Source organism: Notechis scutatus, chromosome 1 (genome assembly GCF_049901735.1).
Source record: "Notechis scutatus isolate UNSWTSFEM ecotype Mainland chromosome 1, rNotScu1.2, whole genome shotgun sequence".
NCBI lineage: Eukaryota > Metazoa > Chordata > Lepidosauria > Squamata > Elapidae > Notechis > Notechis scutatus.
In genome coordinates, this window is record NC_142009.1 from 50,329,810 (window position 1) to 50,349,675 (window position 19,866).

Genomic DNA, 19,866 nt, shown 5'->3' on the forward strand with positions numbered 1-19,866 from the left:
CAGTCTCCCTGCTTCTGTTTCCTTGTTGCTTAGATTCTCTGCCATAAATTTTCATTCGTTTATTATCTTTGCTAGCATGGAAACAACTTTCTGTGTAGTAATTACAGCCCCAATGCACACTTTAGCTGTCATCTTGTTGGAGGCCTGGATGTCCTCATAGCCAGCATTTGATAAGTGTTCTTTGTTGATTTTTGATTAATGCACATCTCTTTCTGGGGGCCAGGGGAAGTGAATGCCTGTGATGACAAAAGGCAGGGGATAGTATATCAGCTTGCCTGATATATAGCTATGGATTTATTGGCTTTAACATGGCAAGTTGAGTTGCATCTGTCCTTTACACATAGAAGAGGCTGTCAATAAGAGGGTATCAGCTGCAGCATAGCCTAAATGACATCTTCAGTTCAAAGGTCATAGGAAATAGTAAGAAAACTCATCCTTAAAGATACCAACATTTTTCATGTTAGCTTTATTCCCTATGAGTTAAAGTGATGCATTACTGAGCTAACAAAATTTAAATTTAATATGCAGAAGTATAAAATTTTATAACACGTTCCCTCATTACTCTAATCAGAAAAATATGTTCTCTGTTCTGCCTTACGTATACCTCATTTAACTTTCAAAATCAGAGTCTATAATCTTGTACAATGTTAAACTCTTATTAATTGGGGAAGCATAAAAAATGACATAATAGGCAGCTCATGTTTTTCCCTTTACTCTATATATCATTCCATAAATGTTCTCAATAGGACCTTGTATTAATTTACTATTGATAGTGATGCTTTGGCTATTGCACAAAGCTTGGAAATCCAAGGCACCTGCTAGGTTAAGTGCCAGAATCTTGATAGTGGTGCCTAGAAATCTTGAAATATTTTCCATGCCTGATGCTGTGTCTAGTAGAACAGTAATGCATTGGATAGCAACTTCAGGAATGAGACTCAAAGAGTATTTTGCTATTTAAAAGTTTGGTGCAACATTTTTATATCATCTGGCTCAACCTCTTGTATCTCCTTATCCCTCAGGTTTAAAAGCTTTTGAAGATGTGAGCTTTGTGAGGGTAGGGAAGAGGAAGGGATGTAAGAATGCTGTGGGGAGGAAAAGGAGGAAATGTGAATGATCTAATCCTTTGTACTCTTTACACTTTAACAGTTCAACAGATGTATTACTTCTCAGCTCATCAAGTGGTTTAGCAATTTCCGTGAGTTCTACTACATTCAGATGGAGAAGTATGCACGTCAAGCCATCAATGATGGTGTAACAAGCACTGAAGAGCTGTCTATAACCAGAGACTGTGAGCTGTATAGAGCCCTCAACATGCACTACAATAAAGCAAATGACTTTGAGGTACGCACTGATCTTTCTATTCCCCCTTCCCCTGGGTTTATGGATAATTGGGGGGGGGGGACAACTACAGGATTGCACAGTATTTTCATTTGTCTCCTCATTGAAAATAGCTCATCTTGGGTAATGATGAAATGGATCCATAAAGACAAATCTAACTAGCCTACCTTGTTAGAATATGGGAAAGCTCTCTTTTGTAATAGGCATAGTTTTAGTGGTATCACTTTCTTCTTCCTTTCCAACATTTTCCATTTGAATGCCAGATAAGTGTGCTTACATTATTATCTAAAAGGTCAGTCTTCGTGAGCTTTTCTTGGAAATGAATATTTTGAGTGAGGAAAATGTACCCTATTTGCAAAATAAATAAAGAAACAAGGCAGAAAAGGTTGGTTGTCCTTCAGTTCCATCAAAACCATTGGAGAATTTCATTGAAATTTCTGGAATACATTCTGCTGCTTGATGACTTTCAATGTAAAAGCTCCTTATAAGCTAATCATCAGCGAGCATGAGTTAGCCACTGAGGCAACAGCTCAGCAGATTTTGTTGCTAATGTGCTGACCCATAGTAGCAAATTCCTCAATGCTGACAATGCCATTTTGCTACATCCAGATAGATTCATGCAGAGATAAGGCAAGAGGAGAGTTTTGGGAGTTGTAAGGGTATGGCCCTGAGGTCTTCTGACAGTATATTAACATGAACTAATCAAACATGTTAAATATTGTATTTATTGTACCATATTGTAAACATGTACAATGTTATATTGGAATTTAAGCTTCACAGTAGGGTGGTCAGACGGTGATATTGATTCTGTTCTGTTCCTAATGGAAGTAGGGTATGTGTTAGGCATTAAACTTTCTCTGAAACATTTCTCTTTCTAATTGGTGGCCATCATCAACATATCTGAAATTGTATATGCATGTTGTTATGTTTATATGTAATTATTTTTACTACCGAGATTGACATTGCTAAGATTGAAATTAACATCTTTGTAAGCTCACTTCAAAACTTTATTTTAAGAGCAGCTAATACATTTCATATTTTCTACCCATGTGGTTTCCTTGATAAAAAAATATAGGAAAGGTTTAGCAGTGCCTTTTTTCACAAAGTATTAATTGATGTCCATGCTAAAGTGATTGCGTGATTCCAGGGTCTTTCTATATTGCTGCTGTTTAATATATGTGCCTGGATCAACAACAACTTGATCAGTGATTATAATTATAAAAGAAAAAGGATAAAGCTATTTATTAAAAGGAAAGGGATAGAGGAAGTTATAGTGCAAGTTTCATTTGCAATTTTACTCATTTAAAATGCTCTCAGTGCATGTAGCATTTAAGTGCATGTAGTCAATCACATACAATTGGAATTGAATGATATTTATACATAAATTTCTCCAGCTTTATGATCTTACAATTATCAACTGTGCTTCTCTTGAGAATCAAATTTGAAAAGTGAAATCAAAATGTGTTTTTTTTTTTTTGTTTTTCAAGAGAGCATGCTTGTAATTTTTAATAATAATGCAAACTTTGGACTAATGACTTTTGTTTCACAACTTGCAAGACCATCTACTGCTCTATGTTTTTAACTTTTCAACGGGACATTTTTTTGATACTAATATGTAGCATAAATAGCTAATGTTGCTTCTTCATGGCACAGCCTAAACCAAAACTGCTGAAGTTACATCAGTATAAAGGTCACACAAAGTAAGTAGGTCCTTCAGGACTTGATTTTGGGGGAACAGTTAAAGTATAAATAGCTCTTTGACCTACAAAACTCAGAACCATTCAAATAATTTGCTCCTACCCACTTAAGGGAGTTCTGAAAACGTTAATGGAGGCAGCACTGTTTTTCCAGTCACATTTTTTGCCTCAGTGATCTAAACCATGGAATTTGCCACTGGAGATATGACTGGCCACTTTGTCTCAGTTTTTCACGGTTTTTTTTACCCAAGACTCCCTGATTGAAATTTTTTTTATTGCTTGCTTTGTGGTAGATAGGTCTCAAAGTAGAAATTGGTGGCCAATTACTATGAACTTATATGACCACAAACCATTACGAGAAAAGGCCAAAATCAAAAGTAAAGACCACTCCCTTTCTTTCCCTTCCCTTCCCGCCCATCCAATATCATCCCCTTTCCATCCCACCCCACCCGACCCTACTCTATCAAACAGGAAAAGGACAGCTCAGAGTATAGCAATGATACCTTTCTAAGATCAAATACATTTCCTCAGGAGATTGAGTATAGCCATCTATAGCTGTGTCCACAGAATACCAAACACTTTTTAATGTATCTATGATTTCTTTTTCGATAACTAAATGACTATTAACTAATTTTCATCTGTTGAAACAGAGCTTTAATTGGCTATGGAGTTTAATCACACTTGCATTGTAAAAGTATAGCTAGCAGGTATACTCAACTTCCATCTGTTCATAGGACACTGTATTCCATAGAATATAGTTAAAAAATAGTGTTCTTCATGTGTTCACAAGTCTCCTGTTTTTCACCTACCTTACTTATCTTTTTAATCCTGATCTGTCAATATTCCACTTGCAATTGGGTTTTATGCAAGGAGAAGCAACCATAGAGTTTTTCAGTGCAAACTCAGATTATCTAATACTGTAGGTTTTGTACAGGGCAGATATTGTTGTTGCTGGTCACTGCAATAATCAAAAGGTTTAATAAAGATGACATTTTCTTGAAGGAATTTTTGACCAATGCTAGCATATCTAGGCTGAAAAAAAATCTGGATGACCACCTACTTCCCTGTTGTTATTTATTGGTTGTTCAGAATTTTGCAGTTAAAATATAATAGTTCTGATGAGAATGGTGCTACAATATTCATGAGTCAGAAAATATAGAGAAGAACTGGGAGGGTGTTAGCTTTCCTTCCTGTAACCTCACTTATATCAAAGTAACTTATAGAACTTTCTATGTATACAAAATGCATGTGTGCATCATTTATGTCCATGTGCATACAGGCCATTATGTGCAACCTTCAGAGATGAAACAATTGTGAAAAATAAAAGCTGTATTCATTACTTGGCAGGATTTATTCTAAAAATAACTCTCCCGTGTGAAAATGATACAAGATTATATTTAACTAAATACCGAAATGCCCTTTTTTTCCCCCCACCTACTCATATAATATTTCCTTTGCTTTAGTTTCAGGCAAAGAAATTTTAATTTCATTTTTTTTAAATAAAGCAAATCTTAGACTGTAATGTAGAATTCACTATATTAAATATTATTTATTCTCTTTTTCTATATACTGCCTGCCTTAAACTATCATAAGGTAGCATGCATTTTTCTTCCTTCTCCCTCATTTTATTCTTATGATCCTGTGAAGTAGATTAGAAACAAGGACTGACTTAAACTCATCCAGAGAATTTCATGAATAAGAGATTTGAACTCTGTGCCATGAAAATATAATTCCAGTAAGTAACTCATAGTGCAAGTATTTTTTTACTGGAACTGAGGTCCTTAAATACATGGCAAAGATTTGCAATTACTATTTTCAAATATGCACTGTTCTTTGACATGGAAATTTTCTTTTTTTTAAAAAGAGTACCTGCAATTGTCCTAAAGAGACTGTTAATGCATATAACTAAATCTGGAAGTATGCATTCTTGCCACATCAACAGAAATTGGATCTGAATACTCAGAGCAGAGGGAGCATTTTCTATATTTAGCATCATCAAAGTTTCTCCCCATTTTTCTTTATTGCTAATATTTTAATACAATTGAGGCTGATATGCATTCCATTTTAAATAGCATAAATGCCTTTTATTTCTTCTTCTATTGCCAAGTTAATGTTCATAATAGATACTTTAATGCAATATTAAAGAAATAAGGATAAAGTAAGTCAGAATCACAAAAGTCAGGTCTTGGGAATCTGTAAGGAGCCACAATATGTGGCATGAATGACATGGATTACATAATTCACATGAGAGGGGTGATGCAGATTTGTGTCAATTGCATGATGGTACTATGACATACAAAAAATTACTGTAAATTACTGTATTAACAAGTCAGTGTTCATTTATTTCTTTTTCCTTTTGGCTCTACAAGAATAGACTCAGCCTTAGTGCTGCAAGAAGATAAGGACATAGTAGCTTTCATAAGTGACCTTTGTGACAGTTCATTATAGTTAAGTGAGGCATTTGCAAAACTGCAAAATAACAGAAACTCAATGAAATTTAAGGAAACATTTTCTTCTTTCTGACTCGGGGACTGAGTTTCTCTGTTTGAGAAGAACAACTACATTTTTGTCCATCATAGGGGATTTTTTATCAAAAACAATAAAGCTTCTAGTGATTTCCAGGTCAGTTAATGTATGTTACATCATAGACACAAATATTGAAACATATAGCATCTCTGAACTGTACAACAACAGAGATTTATTACTCAATAACAAGTGTGACTCTAGGCAGCTTACATGGTATAAATAAAAATTTTAAAAATGTATACCAAGGTATCATCATTTTCACAATTGTGAAGTTAATGAAGCTTACTTTACAAAGACAATTCTTGTTGATCCAGTGACTTGTTGGTGCTTTTCATAATCAGTTAAGAAGTTTCCCCACTCCTGCTTTCTAATTTATTTAACAATTGGAGATGCTACAGACAGAATCTAATTTCATACATAGAAGTGCTCACCGGCATCTTCTGAAAGTTTCACATACGGCCTCCAATGCTCTTGCCAAAATGTAGATGGCTAATAGTACTAATATAGTTTATTTAAATTAAATCAAATTTAACTTTTGTATGCCCCTACCCATTTCTTTTCCCAGCCACTTGTTAAGCACATAAACAATAATGCCATTACTCTAACAGTTTTAAAATATGCAGAGTTTATTACAGAAATATAGTAACATAGTAATATATATTGTATGTACATTATATAACATTGTGTTTCAGGATTTGAATTTTTTATTTACTTTTTGCTATTATTAAGGAGAGGTTTGGAATTTCTTTTAAAAAATGAAGACAAAATGTAAAAAATTGTTAATCAATTTTTAAAATTGAAAAGAGACAAACCAAGGTTGAATATGTAGCTACTACAAATTAAACACTACAATTCCATTAGAACTCCCCTACTTTTTCAATCTTTGTACATGTCTTAAAAGTGATAATTCTACTGGTGCTTAAGAAGATTTGAAATGCAATGAAAATACATGTTTAAACATATTTTGAACATCTTTAGACCCAAATTTTTCATTTTCATATGTATTTATATTTTCTAATAAAAGGTTAGGATCTGAATCTGTTTTGGAGAGCTTTAAGTATTCTGAGCATAGATAATTAATTATCTGCAATAGCTGTTATTGTTTTATCTTTTAAAAGTAAAAATAGGAAATATTAGAATTAAAATAAGTATGGGAGATTTTAAAATACAGATAGCTAGAAACTATACGACTTGAAAAAGGAGATCTGATTTATCACGTCAATCCAAGCCAAGCTTGAAAGTGAGACTCCTGCCTTGTTTAGACTTAAACATGTCATAATATCAGATTTAAGGCTATACTAAATATGTACCTCAATTTATCATGAATACTTATATGTATCATATGTACATGCTGAACATGCATGTTTTTCAATAGCTACGGTGCTTTTAGGGTAATTTAACTGCAGTCATTTATTTCCTACATATTATGATTATTATTATTATTCATAAGAATCTTATTATCTGCACCAGAAAGTCATAAATCTCATATGTTGAAGTCTGTGAATATATTTTCCTTAATAAATTAATAATGGATAACATTGAGGAATAGAAAAATTACAGACTGAATTTTTTCAGTTGTTGGTTCCCCTTCTTTTCCATTAAAACACATGCATGTTGATACAGATTGTAACTATATCATGGAATTTTAGGCTATATTTGTTTTTAGTATGAATCACTCTTCCGTCAACTAATTATATTGCTATCCCCAAACTCTTACTATGATAAGATGTAAAATGTGTGCAAGGATATGAAGGGATGGTATATAGCATAAATTACTGTTTAAATAGAATTCTCCTAAACTGAACCAGGCTCAGCATATGAAATAAAAACACACAACATACATATGTACATACATACATACATACATACAGACAGACAGACAGACAGACAGACTTATTTGTCAATTACCAAATCTGATAAAGTTTTGAGTAAAAATGCTGCCTTGTTCTGATGTTTGCTCCCCTTGAAATAAAGGTGTTCATTACTGCATCGAAAGAGACCCCAGATTTTTGTTTTGTTTGATGTGATGTGGTTAGATTTTATAACTCCTCACAATTCCCTCCCCCCCCTTTGGTCATTGAGTTACATTTAAGCACAGCAAGATCAGGTTTTAAACCTCCTTACTCACCAGCTCTATTACTTATAATGCTCCGTGACCTCTCTCAACATTCTTAAAGAAAAAGATACAGTGTAATGTCACTTTACTTGGCTTATTGTTCTTTGTTGAGGTGAACAAAGCATTTTCTACAGTGGTTATAGCACATAATTATACAGCTTTCAATGGTGGTGTCTTGGCACATATCGAAGTTCAGAAGAGCCTTTAGGAAGGAAAAAAAAAAGAAGTTTGTGGCAGCCTAGTGAAGGTCTCATCTTTCCTTCAGAAAAGAGTTCAAGGCTCTTCTGTCAGGCTTCCCTACTTAGAGCTTTTTCTCCTCCTGCTTCATAAAGTTTAAAGGGGATTCAGTGGAGTTCTGTGATCTGTTTCCTTTGAAAGATTGTTCTTTTGCACAGAGAAGTCCTTTGACTTCAAGAGTTCACAGATTCATGTCTTTAGGTATCATATGTCTGACCTTATCAGTTACTCTATTTAATGTAGGAGAAAAAGTCTCAAACTCCTTTGTGTTTGTCTGTTTTTCTGCCTCTGTGAAGTGATTTGGTGGAGAGAGAGGGGAAGAGGAGGGGGAAGCAAAGAAAAAGACCATCCTTTTTAAAACGCCACTCTGAGGCTGTTTCCAGCTGTAACCTACCCTGTGGCTTTTTTGGAAGGGGGGTGGGTAGAGAAGGCAGAATAGGCGTGCTCTGCATTTGGAGAGTTTTGCACAGATCATAGAAGGATACATGGCCTAGCAGGCATTAAAGCTCCTTATTCTTTCTCTCCTCACTCTTGTGCCCAGAGTTCTGCTTACCCACAGGTTCTATGAGTTGTTTTGGGTGTCCAACCAGCAAGGCTGTTGAGCAAACAGGGCAAACCAAATCTGGAGATCTGGGCTACTGCGAGTTTCCTCTTGTGTAGACCCCCCCCCCCCAAGGCCTTCATAATTAATGGTTCCTCCAAGCTGAGGAAAGTTCAGAGACAAGGGCTATTGTCTGACCTTGAGTTCTCCTTCGTTCAGCTCTTTTTCTTTACACCAAAAGGTTTATCAATAGGAGCCGAGAGCAAGGGTGCCTTTTCATAACTGCAGGTGGCAGGTGTTGCATTCAGCGGGAAACCTATCATTGTCTTGCCACAGTCTGTGGATTAAATGGCCTTGCAAAGTTCTGACAACCCTTCTCAAAACTGCCTTGCATTTCATAGGCGTTCCAGCAGAGCCATTTTGTGTGCTGTTCAGCAACTTTGATCATTAGAACTTTTTATCATGTTTTCCCACTCGGGTGTTTCTGAGGTTAAACATTGTGGTGCCTCTCCCATCCCATCTGTGTTTTCTCAGGAGTAAGCCAATACAGGCGGATTTACTGCGGTGTAAGCACTATTTCACTCTTGTTTTTAGCATCCCTTCAAAATAGATTTGTGGTGGAAGGTGGCAGGGAAGAAATAATGGCTCGTTAATGGAAGCATTGGCTTGAGATAGATAGACAGGTAGACAGACTCTCTGATAGGCTGGTCTCATAAATACTAAAACTTAAATTCATTGTTATAGCCATTGAAGTATCACAGGAAATAGTGAGTCTCTTTACTATAGCTATGCTCTGAAAGAATTGGCCTGATTCCACATTCAAAGAGAGAGTAGCGGTACTGCCCACTGGGAAATATTGTGATATATTTCTGGGAAATATTGTGGTGTGTGTGTGTGTATTGTCATTAGTAAATAATTCTGGGAAATATTGTGTGTGTGTGTGTGTGTGTGTATTGTCATTAGTAAATAATTTAATTTCTCTGTGTGAAATAAGAAGCTATTGTCCAGTATGTAAAGGATTGCACACATTGTTGTTGTTTTGGTAGCTTTTTCAAAATTCAACTTTCCACAAAATTCTTCAAAGATTTCATCTAAGAGGTCCAAATCAGCAGGGCCCACAAGTGGTTCAAATCAGGCAGTTACTACAGTGCAATCAAAGCCCTGCCCTGTCCATGAAAATAGAATTATTTTCTTCAGTACATGGTTTCTTATAAATGAGTAATGAAATATGGGGAAATGCTACCCAAATGCAATTATTATAAGTCACTAAACTGAGTTTGCATAATTTAATTCAAAGAATGGAGAAAATGGTTGTCTTACAGTAAAGGAACATAGCAGTCTTTCCTGCAGTTACCATAGCTGATGAAACTATCAACGATAAATACTTTGCTATTCAGGTTTCCTGAAAAAAGTGCTCCTAATTAAAATTATAATAGCCTAATAATATCTATCAAACAGCAAAGAAACCAGCGTTTGCTAACCAGATTATTAATACTGTTTTACTTTCTGTGATTAATTTGGAATCCTCTGTGGCTTAATTACTTCAATGAACAACAACATAACTGAATGATATACATATTTAGTTGTATTCCCTGGTGGATTTAGTAAGCTAAGGTTTGGTCAGAAGAGAAGATGTAAAAGTATACCCAAACAATATTAATACTGGTTGGAATACAGTAGTACTGTTCATCTAACAATGAAGATTACAACAAGAAACAGATTAGGAAGAGGCATATCATTAAATAATGTATCAGATAAGCTGTCCATTCAAAAAAAAATATTTTTCCATGTGGAGCTTTAGATATTTTGTTAAATTCGCATAATTACAGTAGGGAAATGGTTGCAAACTAGCTGGTTTAACACTAAGGCCGCAATCATATGCTCACTTACCTGCAAAATTGCTCCCATCCCAGTTGAATTCAATAGGATTTATTCCTGATTACACATGTATGAGAGTACACAGTCTGTACCTCTGAACTCACTATGAATTATAATTATATAAAGCATTCTGCAACAGGTTTATCCAAGGGTTATTTTTTTTACTGTATGCAAGGCAAGCATTGCTAGCATAGCGAAGCAAAATGGATCAAAAAAATGTAAAGTTACTCAGCTGAATTTTTCATGAGTCAGAAATAAAAAAGCCACTAGTGAAGCAAAGAGCTTTGTTTGGAATCACCCTTGCAATTTAAATGCTGCATCACAGTAGTTATGTACATGAGCAGTTATTTTTGAATTCAGGATTGTATAGATAAATAATACCCAAACAATCTGTGGGGGAGAGAAGGTTGGGGAAACCAAACATCAGCATTTCATTTTACAAAAGGACTTCAAAATACTACAGAGCATGGCAATAAAGCATTAGGATTTCATATATTTTTTTTGCTATAAAATCCACAAATTATTCAACAATGGAATTATGATAACATTTAGGCAGAATCCTGTACAAATAACAAGGATATTACTTAGGTAACTCTTATCAGGAACTTAGCTTGAAATAACTATTTGCCTATGGCTGTTCAATACGTTAATGAATGTGGGATCAAGAACCATGAATTTAGTGGAGTTTAGTATTTCCAAGATATCTTGTCTAACGTAGGTGGGCATCCTGAAGTTCAAATGGAAGGGAAAAGAAAAAGATGAAAAACAATAGATTTGGGAGGATCTGAAATGGAAAATGGGCTGAGAATATTTGGCATGCAATTAGCTGAGATCCTGAGCCAAGAATAGAATCCTTCCATATTATCCTGCTGGAGAGCATGGGGTAAAATAGAATGGGATGACAACAAGAAAAATAATAAAGAGATGGTCCATCTACTCTTTGAACCTGCCAAATATTAGTTCCAGTTTTGCTCACTCTGATTGGCTACCCCATCCCAAAAGGGAACGTAACTATCTATAGTTGAATTTCTCAACCTTGGGATCTTGAAGATGCTGGCTGGAAAATCCTTTAAGCTGCCAAGGTTGAGAAATACTGCTCTATAAGGTTCTCTGCTGTGAGCATAATCACTAATTTACACTAATTTACACACAATCACTAATTTACATAGTATGTTTTCCTTCTTCTTACACATTTGAATTGGTATCTTGTAGTCACTGGTTAAGTATAATAATGTATAAACATTTCCTGCAACTCTTTTTTAAGTACCATTTCTTTCAGTTGAACATGCTAAAATATTTACTACTGAATTTCTATTATATTTTATTGAAAATAAATGTCCTTTAATAATTGCTGACTTTGGAAGTCCAATGATCTTATTAAATATATTGAAGTCAGAATTGCCCAGAATGTATGGCCTTGTACATAATTAAGATGTAGTTTGGAAAATCATATTTTTAAAAATAATGATTGATTTTCTAAATTGATCTGGGGATTATTTTACTTGGAGTAGTATATAAGCCTTTGATAAATATTAGACATAAAAATTATTTTCAATACTTCATTCCCTTCCTTCACTTCTCTCCTTGCCATCATTCATACAAAGAACTTGGCAAACATTATGAAACTCTGCTGACATTTCATTTTGTGTGCAATGCGGGGCAAGGGGAATTAAGAAATCAGGAAGAGTCTGAGGACAAGCCACACTTTCCAGGGTTGGCTCGGTTGAAGGTTTCTTTTGCTAGCATTTCATAGTACAATTTTAACTTTTATAAGACGGTATCTGAATTGGCAGCATTGACGGCTATGGCTATTTCTTCCTCTCTGTGTGCTATATGCCTCTAAAGACTCTTATTTATTCCCTCCCATGTCACCTTGTGTACAGTCTGGCCTGTGACACTGATGGTGATTATGTCATTATTTTGCTCTGGGGGCTTTGGCACATCTGCAGAGCTGATGCACATCTTCTTTGTTACGCTGGCATACATCCCATATTGCAAATGCTTCATTAGCCTTACTGCCTGCCTGCCTGCCTTGCCAGACAAGAATGCCCAAACCCAGGCTTCTTTTTGCTGTGTTCTTTTGTGCAGCATGATGAGCCTTTATTCATCTTCCCAGTTCCTCCCTGTTTTCCTGAACTCCAGATGTCCTGAGCTCACAACTCTCCCTTAAAAGGATTGTGACAAAAATGGAGATGACAGCAAGTTAACCTTTTGTACACCAACCTGAATGCCCTAATATCTTTCCCCTGACTCACTTAAAAAAAGAAAGACTTCCGTTGTATAACCATGCTTAGCACACATTTGAAAATGCCCATGACTGCACAGTGGAACATAGACTCTATGTGCTATCTCTTATAGTTTCCTCATAGTCCCTCCAAAAACTTATGAGTATCTTGTTCTCGTGGCTGTAACAGGGAACCTGACATGAACACTTCTGTTAAGTACTTTGAAAATGAATAGTGTTTGATTAGGAGTTACGATAGACAGCACATAGGCTGCTCTCCTCCTGAGCATTGGAGCTGCAGGAACAAGATTCGAAGAACATTAGGCCTTAATGATATGCATGAGTATAAGTAGTGTAGCTGCCTTGTGCTTCGTGTGATCACACACACACTGTTACTGTCCAAAGATGATCTGATCATAATGCTTTAAAGGTGAGCAAGACATTTCTAGGTACAGGGATGGATGGAGGAAGAGGAAAGAATGGCAATGGGTAACATATTGCTGATTCATAGTAGGTTGTGTGAGAGATGTGATGATTTTTTGCTACTTTTTGAGTTGGAATGTAAGGCTTTACTTGTCCACTGGATCCATTATTTCAGTGATGACAACATTTAAGATCTCTTTTTGAGGAGCCGGCATGCTTTAGAAACTCCTTTTGACAATCCTGCCATGCCCTTATTCAATGAACTGCTGGCGGATAAATTATTTCGTCTCTGTAAAAGAGGCTGCAATGCCATGGAGCAGGAGGTCTATACTTCTTTGGTTTCAGGGGCATCTTTCAAAATACTATGAGGGCATGTCATCAAAGATCAGAAGTGTTTTTCTCGGTCTTGTTTTCTAGTGCAGTTTGAAATGAATGTGAAACTACTGGTTAATAATTGGAAGTCGACTCAAGAGAATGGAACCATCCATCTACTTAAAATGGCATGTTACCCCTTGGAACTTCTCTAAAGCAGCACATATTGCCTCCTGCTTATAAATGATTTAAATCAGGAGTTTTCAAACTTCTTCAGAATGCAGAATGTATTACAGGTAGTCCTTAGTTAGCAACCATATTGGTTGATACCGTGTTTCCCTCAAACTAAGACCTCTCCAGATAATAAGCCCAATTGGGTTTTTGAATGCATGTGCTACAATAAGCCCCCCACCCAAAAATAAGCCCACCCACCACTGAGTTGTGAGCAGGAAAAATGCCATACATGCAAGTGCTGATTTGTAAACTTGCATTCTGCTTCTGCCTCATTTACAATTTTAGATACATGTGTTGATCCATTGTCTGGTTTTTTAAATTCTTTTTTAAAGCCTGTTACTATTGTAAAAGGTTCTATGGAACATACTCCTCCTCATGTACAATATTTTTTTTTCTCCAGAGTATTGTTTCATATCATTTGCTAGCCATTACAAGGGCTGGGTGCCACCATTCTTATATCACTACCCTTGAGGTTGTGAACATCTTAATCCAAAATCTATTCTGGTAGTTGATTTATTTATAATAAAGTTGTTGCCCTGTTCTCCCTAGCTACTTTACCTTGCTTTGGATCTCTCTTCTACATTTATAGGCAAAAGTGCTACATGCATGAATCTAATTTACACTGAATGGTCTTTTCACTATTTGGATGTTGCCGAACTATAATCTTGTTTTAAAATATCATGGTAAATTAATCAAATTTTAACAAATTAAATTTTCATGTGACTAAACTGTAGTGTTGAAGAAAAAGACTGTGTCTTTTTTATTTGTATACTGCTTTTGAAGAGTTTCATCCTCTATCATGAGAAGAAAATAGGAGTGTCTATTCTAAAATGGTGTCTTGTGTCTACAATATTCAAAAGTATTTGTCATGTTTAATCAATCAAACCTAATCAATCCTTAAAATATTCTGGCCTTTGATGCATTAGTGTGTTTTCAATCAGGGTACCAACATTAAAACAGGCATTTTAAATTTTATTTTTAATGAATTTACCCAAATAATAATGACACATTTAAATTTTGGGCTGTTTATTTTAAATTTTGAAAGCAGAAATCCAGTACTGATATTTTTTTCTGATCAAAACAGTGAAGATTATTAGAAAATGCCTGAGAGTTGCATTCTAATTTTGCCATTTTCACAGTAGCTATTTCTTACCAACACATTGAGTTTAAATTCTCGAAGTATAGAATTAGGTCCATGGGATGTAGGGTGCAAAAATCCATAAATCCACTAGATGACAGCAAAGAAATATAGAAAAACTTTGCTGCTATCTAGTGGATATTCAGATTTTGGCAACTCAATCTGTTGAGATACTGTTTCTTTCAATGGGATTAACAGTAGGGACCTTGCCTATTTTCTAAGTAAATCTAATTTAGATTTAAAATTTGAAGATGTTTCAGGAAATAGAGATTTATGAAGGATAATTCACATTTATCCCGATTAATTGCAATGACCAATGCCAAACAAATTTAAAAGAGTAATCTGATGAGTCATTTTGGGACTTAAGTCTAGTAGCCACAGAAGTTGTGTCTCTTTCAGGCGGTATAATTGTCCTATTCTTTTTATAGAATTAAAAAAGTCTTCATTTGTCACCAATTCTAAAAAAATCAAATAACAGGATTGAAATTCAGAGTCTTGAATAATTAAGTCTATTTAAAAATAGCAAGATTTCTTTCATAATATTTAACTAACTTTCACATTTAAAAAGAGAATAAAAGCGCTGCTAGGAAAGTAACATTAAAATATGCTTTTATAGTTGGTATATTGTTATATTGTGCCTTTTTCTAATTCTAATATTTTAAATAACAGCTTTGGTAAAAGAATATTTTATGCATAAGAGAAAGAAACAAAATTTGGGTAATTGTTAATTTTAGGATTGGCTATTGCTTTTTAAATGTATACCTTCAAAGACTTTTGAAATTAGAAGTGAGATTGAAAAAAAGTGAGATGTTAGTCCAGGGCACTATGAAAATAGTTAATTGGTACTGTTAAGTTTAATATCAAGAACTACAAAATAACCTTAGATAAGTCATTGTATTTGACCTCATTCTATCTGTAACAATAAATGCATTCTATATTTATTCCAATATTTCAAAAAACACAAGATCCTATAATAGGTCTTTCTGGGAAGTTCAAACATGAGACTTGGGAGCAAACATTTATTTTGCCCATTTCTTATGTTCTACTGGATATAGTATTTTAAAAAGCTATTTAAATATGGCTGTTCTTTGGGGTATAAGTTTTAATAAGTTGGGAAACCATAAACTCATAAACTATTTAAGTTTATTCATTTTCATTCATTTATTTTCAAGTACAAGTTAAATCCTGTCAACCTGAATTATATTTGTTTGTCCCTCAAGAACTAATTCTGCTTGAATCTCTTGCTTGCCCTAAGTGCAGTTTATCTTTTGTCTTGGGCATCTTCAGTCTAGGCATATATTAATAGAAGATCATCAGAGAAAACTGAATGGGTTTTTTTTCTCCCTGAATGATGACAATAGAACGAGTGTCAGCACTATGGTCGTAATATAATATTCCTGCCAGCACTCTATGTACTTTTAATATGGTAGGCAATGTGAACCTGCCATATTGCTGTATGGGATATGGAAAAATTCCTGCAGCATGAACATTTATAAATCTGCATTTTTAGAATTTGCCTCTTTTTGGTGGATGGGTATGCTTAGGGTTTCATGATATATAAAAAAAAAATCTAGCACATATCTTACCCTTTATTTCACTTGTTTAAATCCAAAAATGGTACTGCTTATATTGTAGGAGTAATCCAAGGCTCACAAAAATAGGTCTGGAGACATATGGGCTGCAGATTGCCCACCGCCTCTAAAGTTTGGGAATAAAAAGAGCAACAGAGGCTCGTAATCCATCTTTCCTTACAAATAGGCCAGCATATTCAGACATTTTTTTTTCTCATGAGGGGGAGCTGTTTTAGATAGGGGAAAGTACCAGTAAGATGTGACTTAGAATTTTAATCAGAACTTAATAAATTTATATATTTTTAAAATATGTATGACAAAGTGTACTTTCCCTTTCCCTTTTAAACATGGATTATGGAAGAAAGTAAAACTGGTACAAGAAGCAGAGAGCTTTGTGTGCTTAGATCTTTTTTTTTTTTTTTAAGTCTGCCTTTGAATCTCTACATATTCATCCATACTTGCAAAGCTAAATTGGACTTGCTTCCTCTTTTTTCTCCTCCTTGACATGCTCTTTACGGCTATATGTATCCACTGAATTCAGCCTGTGCCGGTAGAAAAGAACTCATTTGTTAAGGGATAATTTTAAAAAGCAAGGAACAGTAAAAATTCACACATTCTTCATATAATAAGATGGAATTTGAGATATTTTAAATAATCAAATACGGTGTGCGGCATGATAATGATATCCATCCATTTCTAATTCCAGTGAAGCAGATAAAGAGGATGAGAAGAAAAGGATCATAAGTTTAAGCAGATAACAGTGTAGCAAACCCTTTAGAGCAAAACATTGAAGAGTGCTTAGGAAAATATCAGGGAGTTAGAATAGTTCTCATCCAGCTGCTGCTGTCTATTTTCAAAGCCATTTCCCCCTCACAAATATTATCTTGGGAGTGCTGAGTTGATTGCTAATGTTCCCATCCCCATATTGCAAATGGCTGAGAAATAATGACTTGCCTAAGGCCACCCAGTGAGTTAGTAGCTGAGCTGAGATTTGAACTAGAGACTCCCCAGTCATACTGTGTCCTCTCTTAACTCTCTGCTTCATAACATGGTGGATTCAGATGGGTTTTGCTAAAATCAGTGTTCTCCCATAGCTGGGGCCTTCTGCTGCTTTCTTCAACTCTAATCCTTACATTTTAAAACTCTTCACTTCTAAACCAATATTCTCATTTCATCTCTTCTTTATTGCAATGTGCTCTAGTTCTCCTGCAAAGCATTTCCTGTATGCTTAAGCTAACATTATTATCTGTACCGAATCCAAGCTTTATCTTTCCTGATTTCCTTTTAAAAAAGACTGTTTCCTTCTTAGCTACTTTGCCTTTGCTATCTTAATTAAAGTGTAGGGTTTCTGAGCAGGGGATCTGTTTTTCTCTGCAACATAAATAACATTTTAACACACTTTAATGTTTTACAATTGTAAATAGGGCTCTTCCTTCTCCTGCTCTTTTTTTTAAATAAAGGATGAAAGTGGGCCAAGGACGATTTGATTCTTCTCGCAACACAAGCAGATTGAAACTTCATTGGACACGAGCAGCTATTCCTTTGAATTTTGTAGAAATTTTAATAGCCATTTGTTCTAGGCAGAACCTTTGTTTTTCTGAGGGCAGAGGAAGGAATTACTAAACATCACTCAGTCAGACTTGCAGTTTAGGAACATCAATATTCCAAAGCCAGAAACACTGATTCTTAAGTGGCTTAATCCACAGATCTTGTCAGTACCTCTTAAAAGCTTACAAGCAATAAAAGGGGTTGCAGTAATTACAATCTTTTTCTCATCTGCTACAGCACTGAATCTCGTTTGGTAAAGAAATCATTAGAGGCTTTTTTATTTGTTAATTTCCTACCTTTCTTTCAGGAGCTCATGGTGGTAAGCATAGAATTCTTTCTTCCCATTTTACCTCACAATAACCCTTTGAGGTAGGCTGGGCTGAGAGTTGGTCCAAAGCCACCAGGGTGCTTGGCTTAGGGAAGATTTCAACCTGGCTTTTGGTGGTAGTCATCCGTTTACCCACCTTTTTTTATCTACTATATTGCATTGGCTCCAGTGAAATGCATGGCAGAAGGCTTACCTAGTGGATAAGCAAATCCTGTTTTTTTCTGATTTTCAGGCATTTTTGTTGGTTTGACTCTTTATTTTGTGTTATTGTTCATTCCTGTATTAGATCTGCAAGATCTGTTGCAGATTCACAACAGCATCAATACAATAATGTTAAATCACAACATAAACCATCATATCAGCTGAAAAGGAAAAGATCAAGGAGTTAAAAGTTAGGTGAGCCTTTGAGGCTGAAGCAAAGCTAAAATCAGCCCTGCCACAGGCCTGATGAGCTGATGAAAGAATCTAACTCTCAGTGATCTGCCAGATCTCACTATTTGGAAGTGCACAGGCAAAATCTGTAGGGGATAGTTATTCATTCAGGCTTCTCTGAGCAAATGAAAATATACAACAACTGATTAAGGACACTCTATTTCTAGTATCATGAGTAATAGCCATTGATAAAGCTAAATGTTCATATAGAATGTGAAGCCAACAAAGGCAGATGCCTTTAACAATATTTAATTGTTTACATCCTGCTACATGTATTGGACTGTTTCAAAATCACAGTATCTCAAAGCATTTTCATTTTCAAAGTATTTTCACCAACATGTGGAAGGTAAAATCTAGGTAAGCTTGTATTTTAAAAATCCAGGAAACTTGTATTTGACATATTGATACTGATGAATTATAGCACCAGTAGAAGCACAAATAATATCCTGTGGTATGAAATTAGCTTGCCAAGAAACAAGTACCAGCAGGGATGTATAACTTACTGAATGGAGGGAGGGAAAAGGAGCTTTCCAAAAGAATCAGAATCCCTTTATTCAGATGAGCTAGGTACAATATCATTCAGGAACAAATATTACACCGTGCTTTTTTTCTTTTTTTTCCCCTTGTAAATTATTTCACGTTCTTCCCCTCTCCCTCATGGGACGAAAAATGTACCAAATTCAATACATCAAGTGTCACCAAAATAATGGGGGTGGGGTTTTACAAATTACAGCAGAAATTTCACATGATGTAAAGTAAGCCTTACAAGAATATTGAATCTGAGTATCAATATCATTTCCCCATTGAAATTACCAATTTAGAATGATGTTTTGGTTTTTAAAAAATGGAAGGAAATACTTGTGCTGCAATATGTGTATACTAATATATTTGGCTCTTGAAGCCTAAAGTAAGTTGTGAAGGATTGACATACTCTCTCACAGGGTCTTCTCAAAGTAATTTGAAAGTTTATAAAGTTTCTAATATTTTCCTTTTTATGACCTACTCTGTTTTGTGTAAAGGAAATGTAATTTTTTTAGATCTGTTTTTTAATTTGTGTTTGAATATCTTTAAGCAGACTTTATCTTTGCAATTACTAGGACACTTTACAAAGATATGACCCAAACAAAACTTCAATGGAAATGGACATGCAATAAACAGAACATATCAGCTAGTTAAATGCATGGATGAACAAAAAAATTATGTGGTGGCACTAAAAAGATTGTATTTAAATCTTCATAGGGTGGGTATTCCATAATGGGAGTGTTTTTGCTTTGTCACATTAAGCACACTTTGACAAGACAAGAACCTTTTTGCATTATCTGC

At 35.0% G+C, this 19,866-nt stretch overlaps 1 protein-coding gene across 4 annotated transcripts in view; it reads left to right on the forward strand.

Annotated features, from left to right (window-relative positions):
* PROX1 (prospero homeobox 1) overlaps nucleotides 1-19,866 on the forward strand; it is a 72,429-nt gene that overhangs the window by 27,223 nt on the left and 25,340 nt on the right. For all 4 annotated transcript variants that reach the window (XM_087963811.1, XM_087963800.1, XM_087963829.1 and 1 more), the window contains one exon: nucleotides 1,147-1,341. In XM_087963811.1, the coding sequence (XP_087819937.1) occupies nucleotides 1,147-1,341 (195 nt within the window). The remainder of the gene's footprint in view (nucleotides 1-1,146; nucleotides 1,342-19,866) is intronic.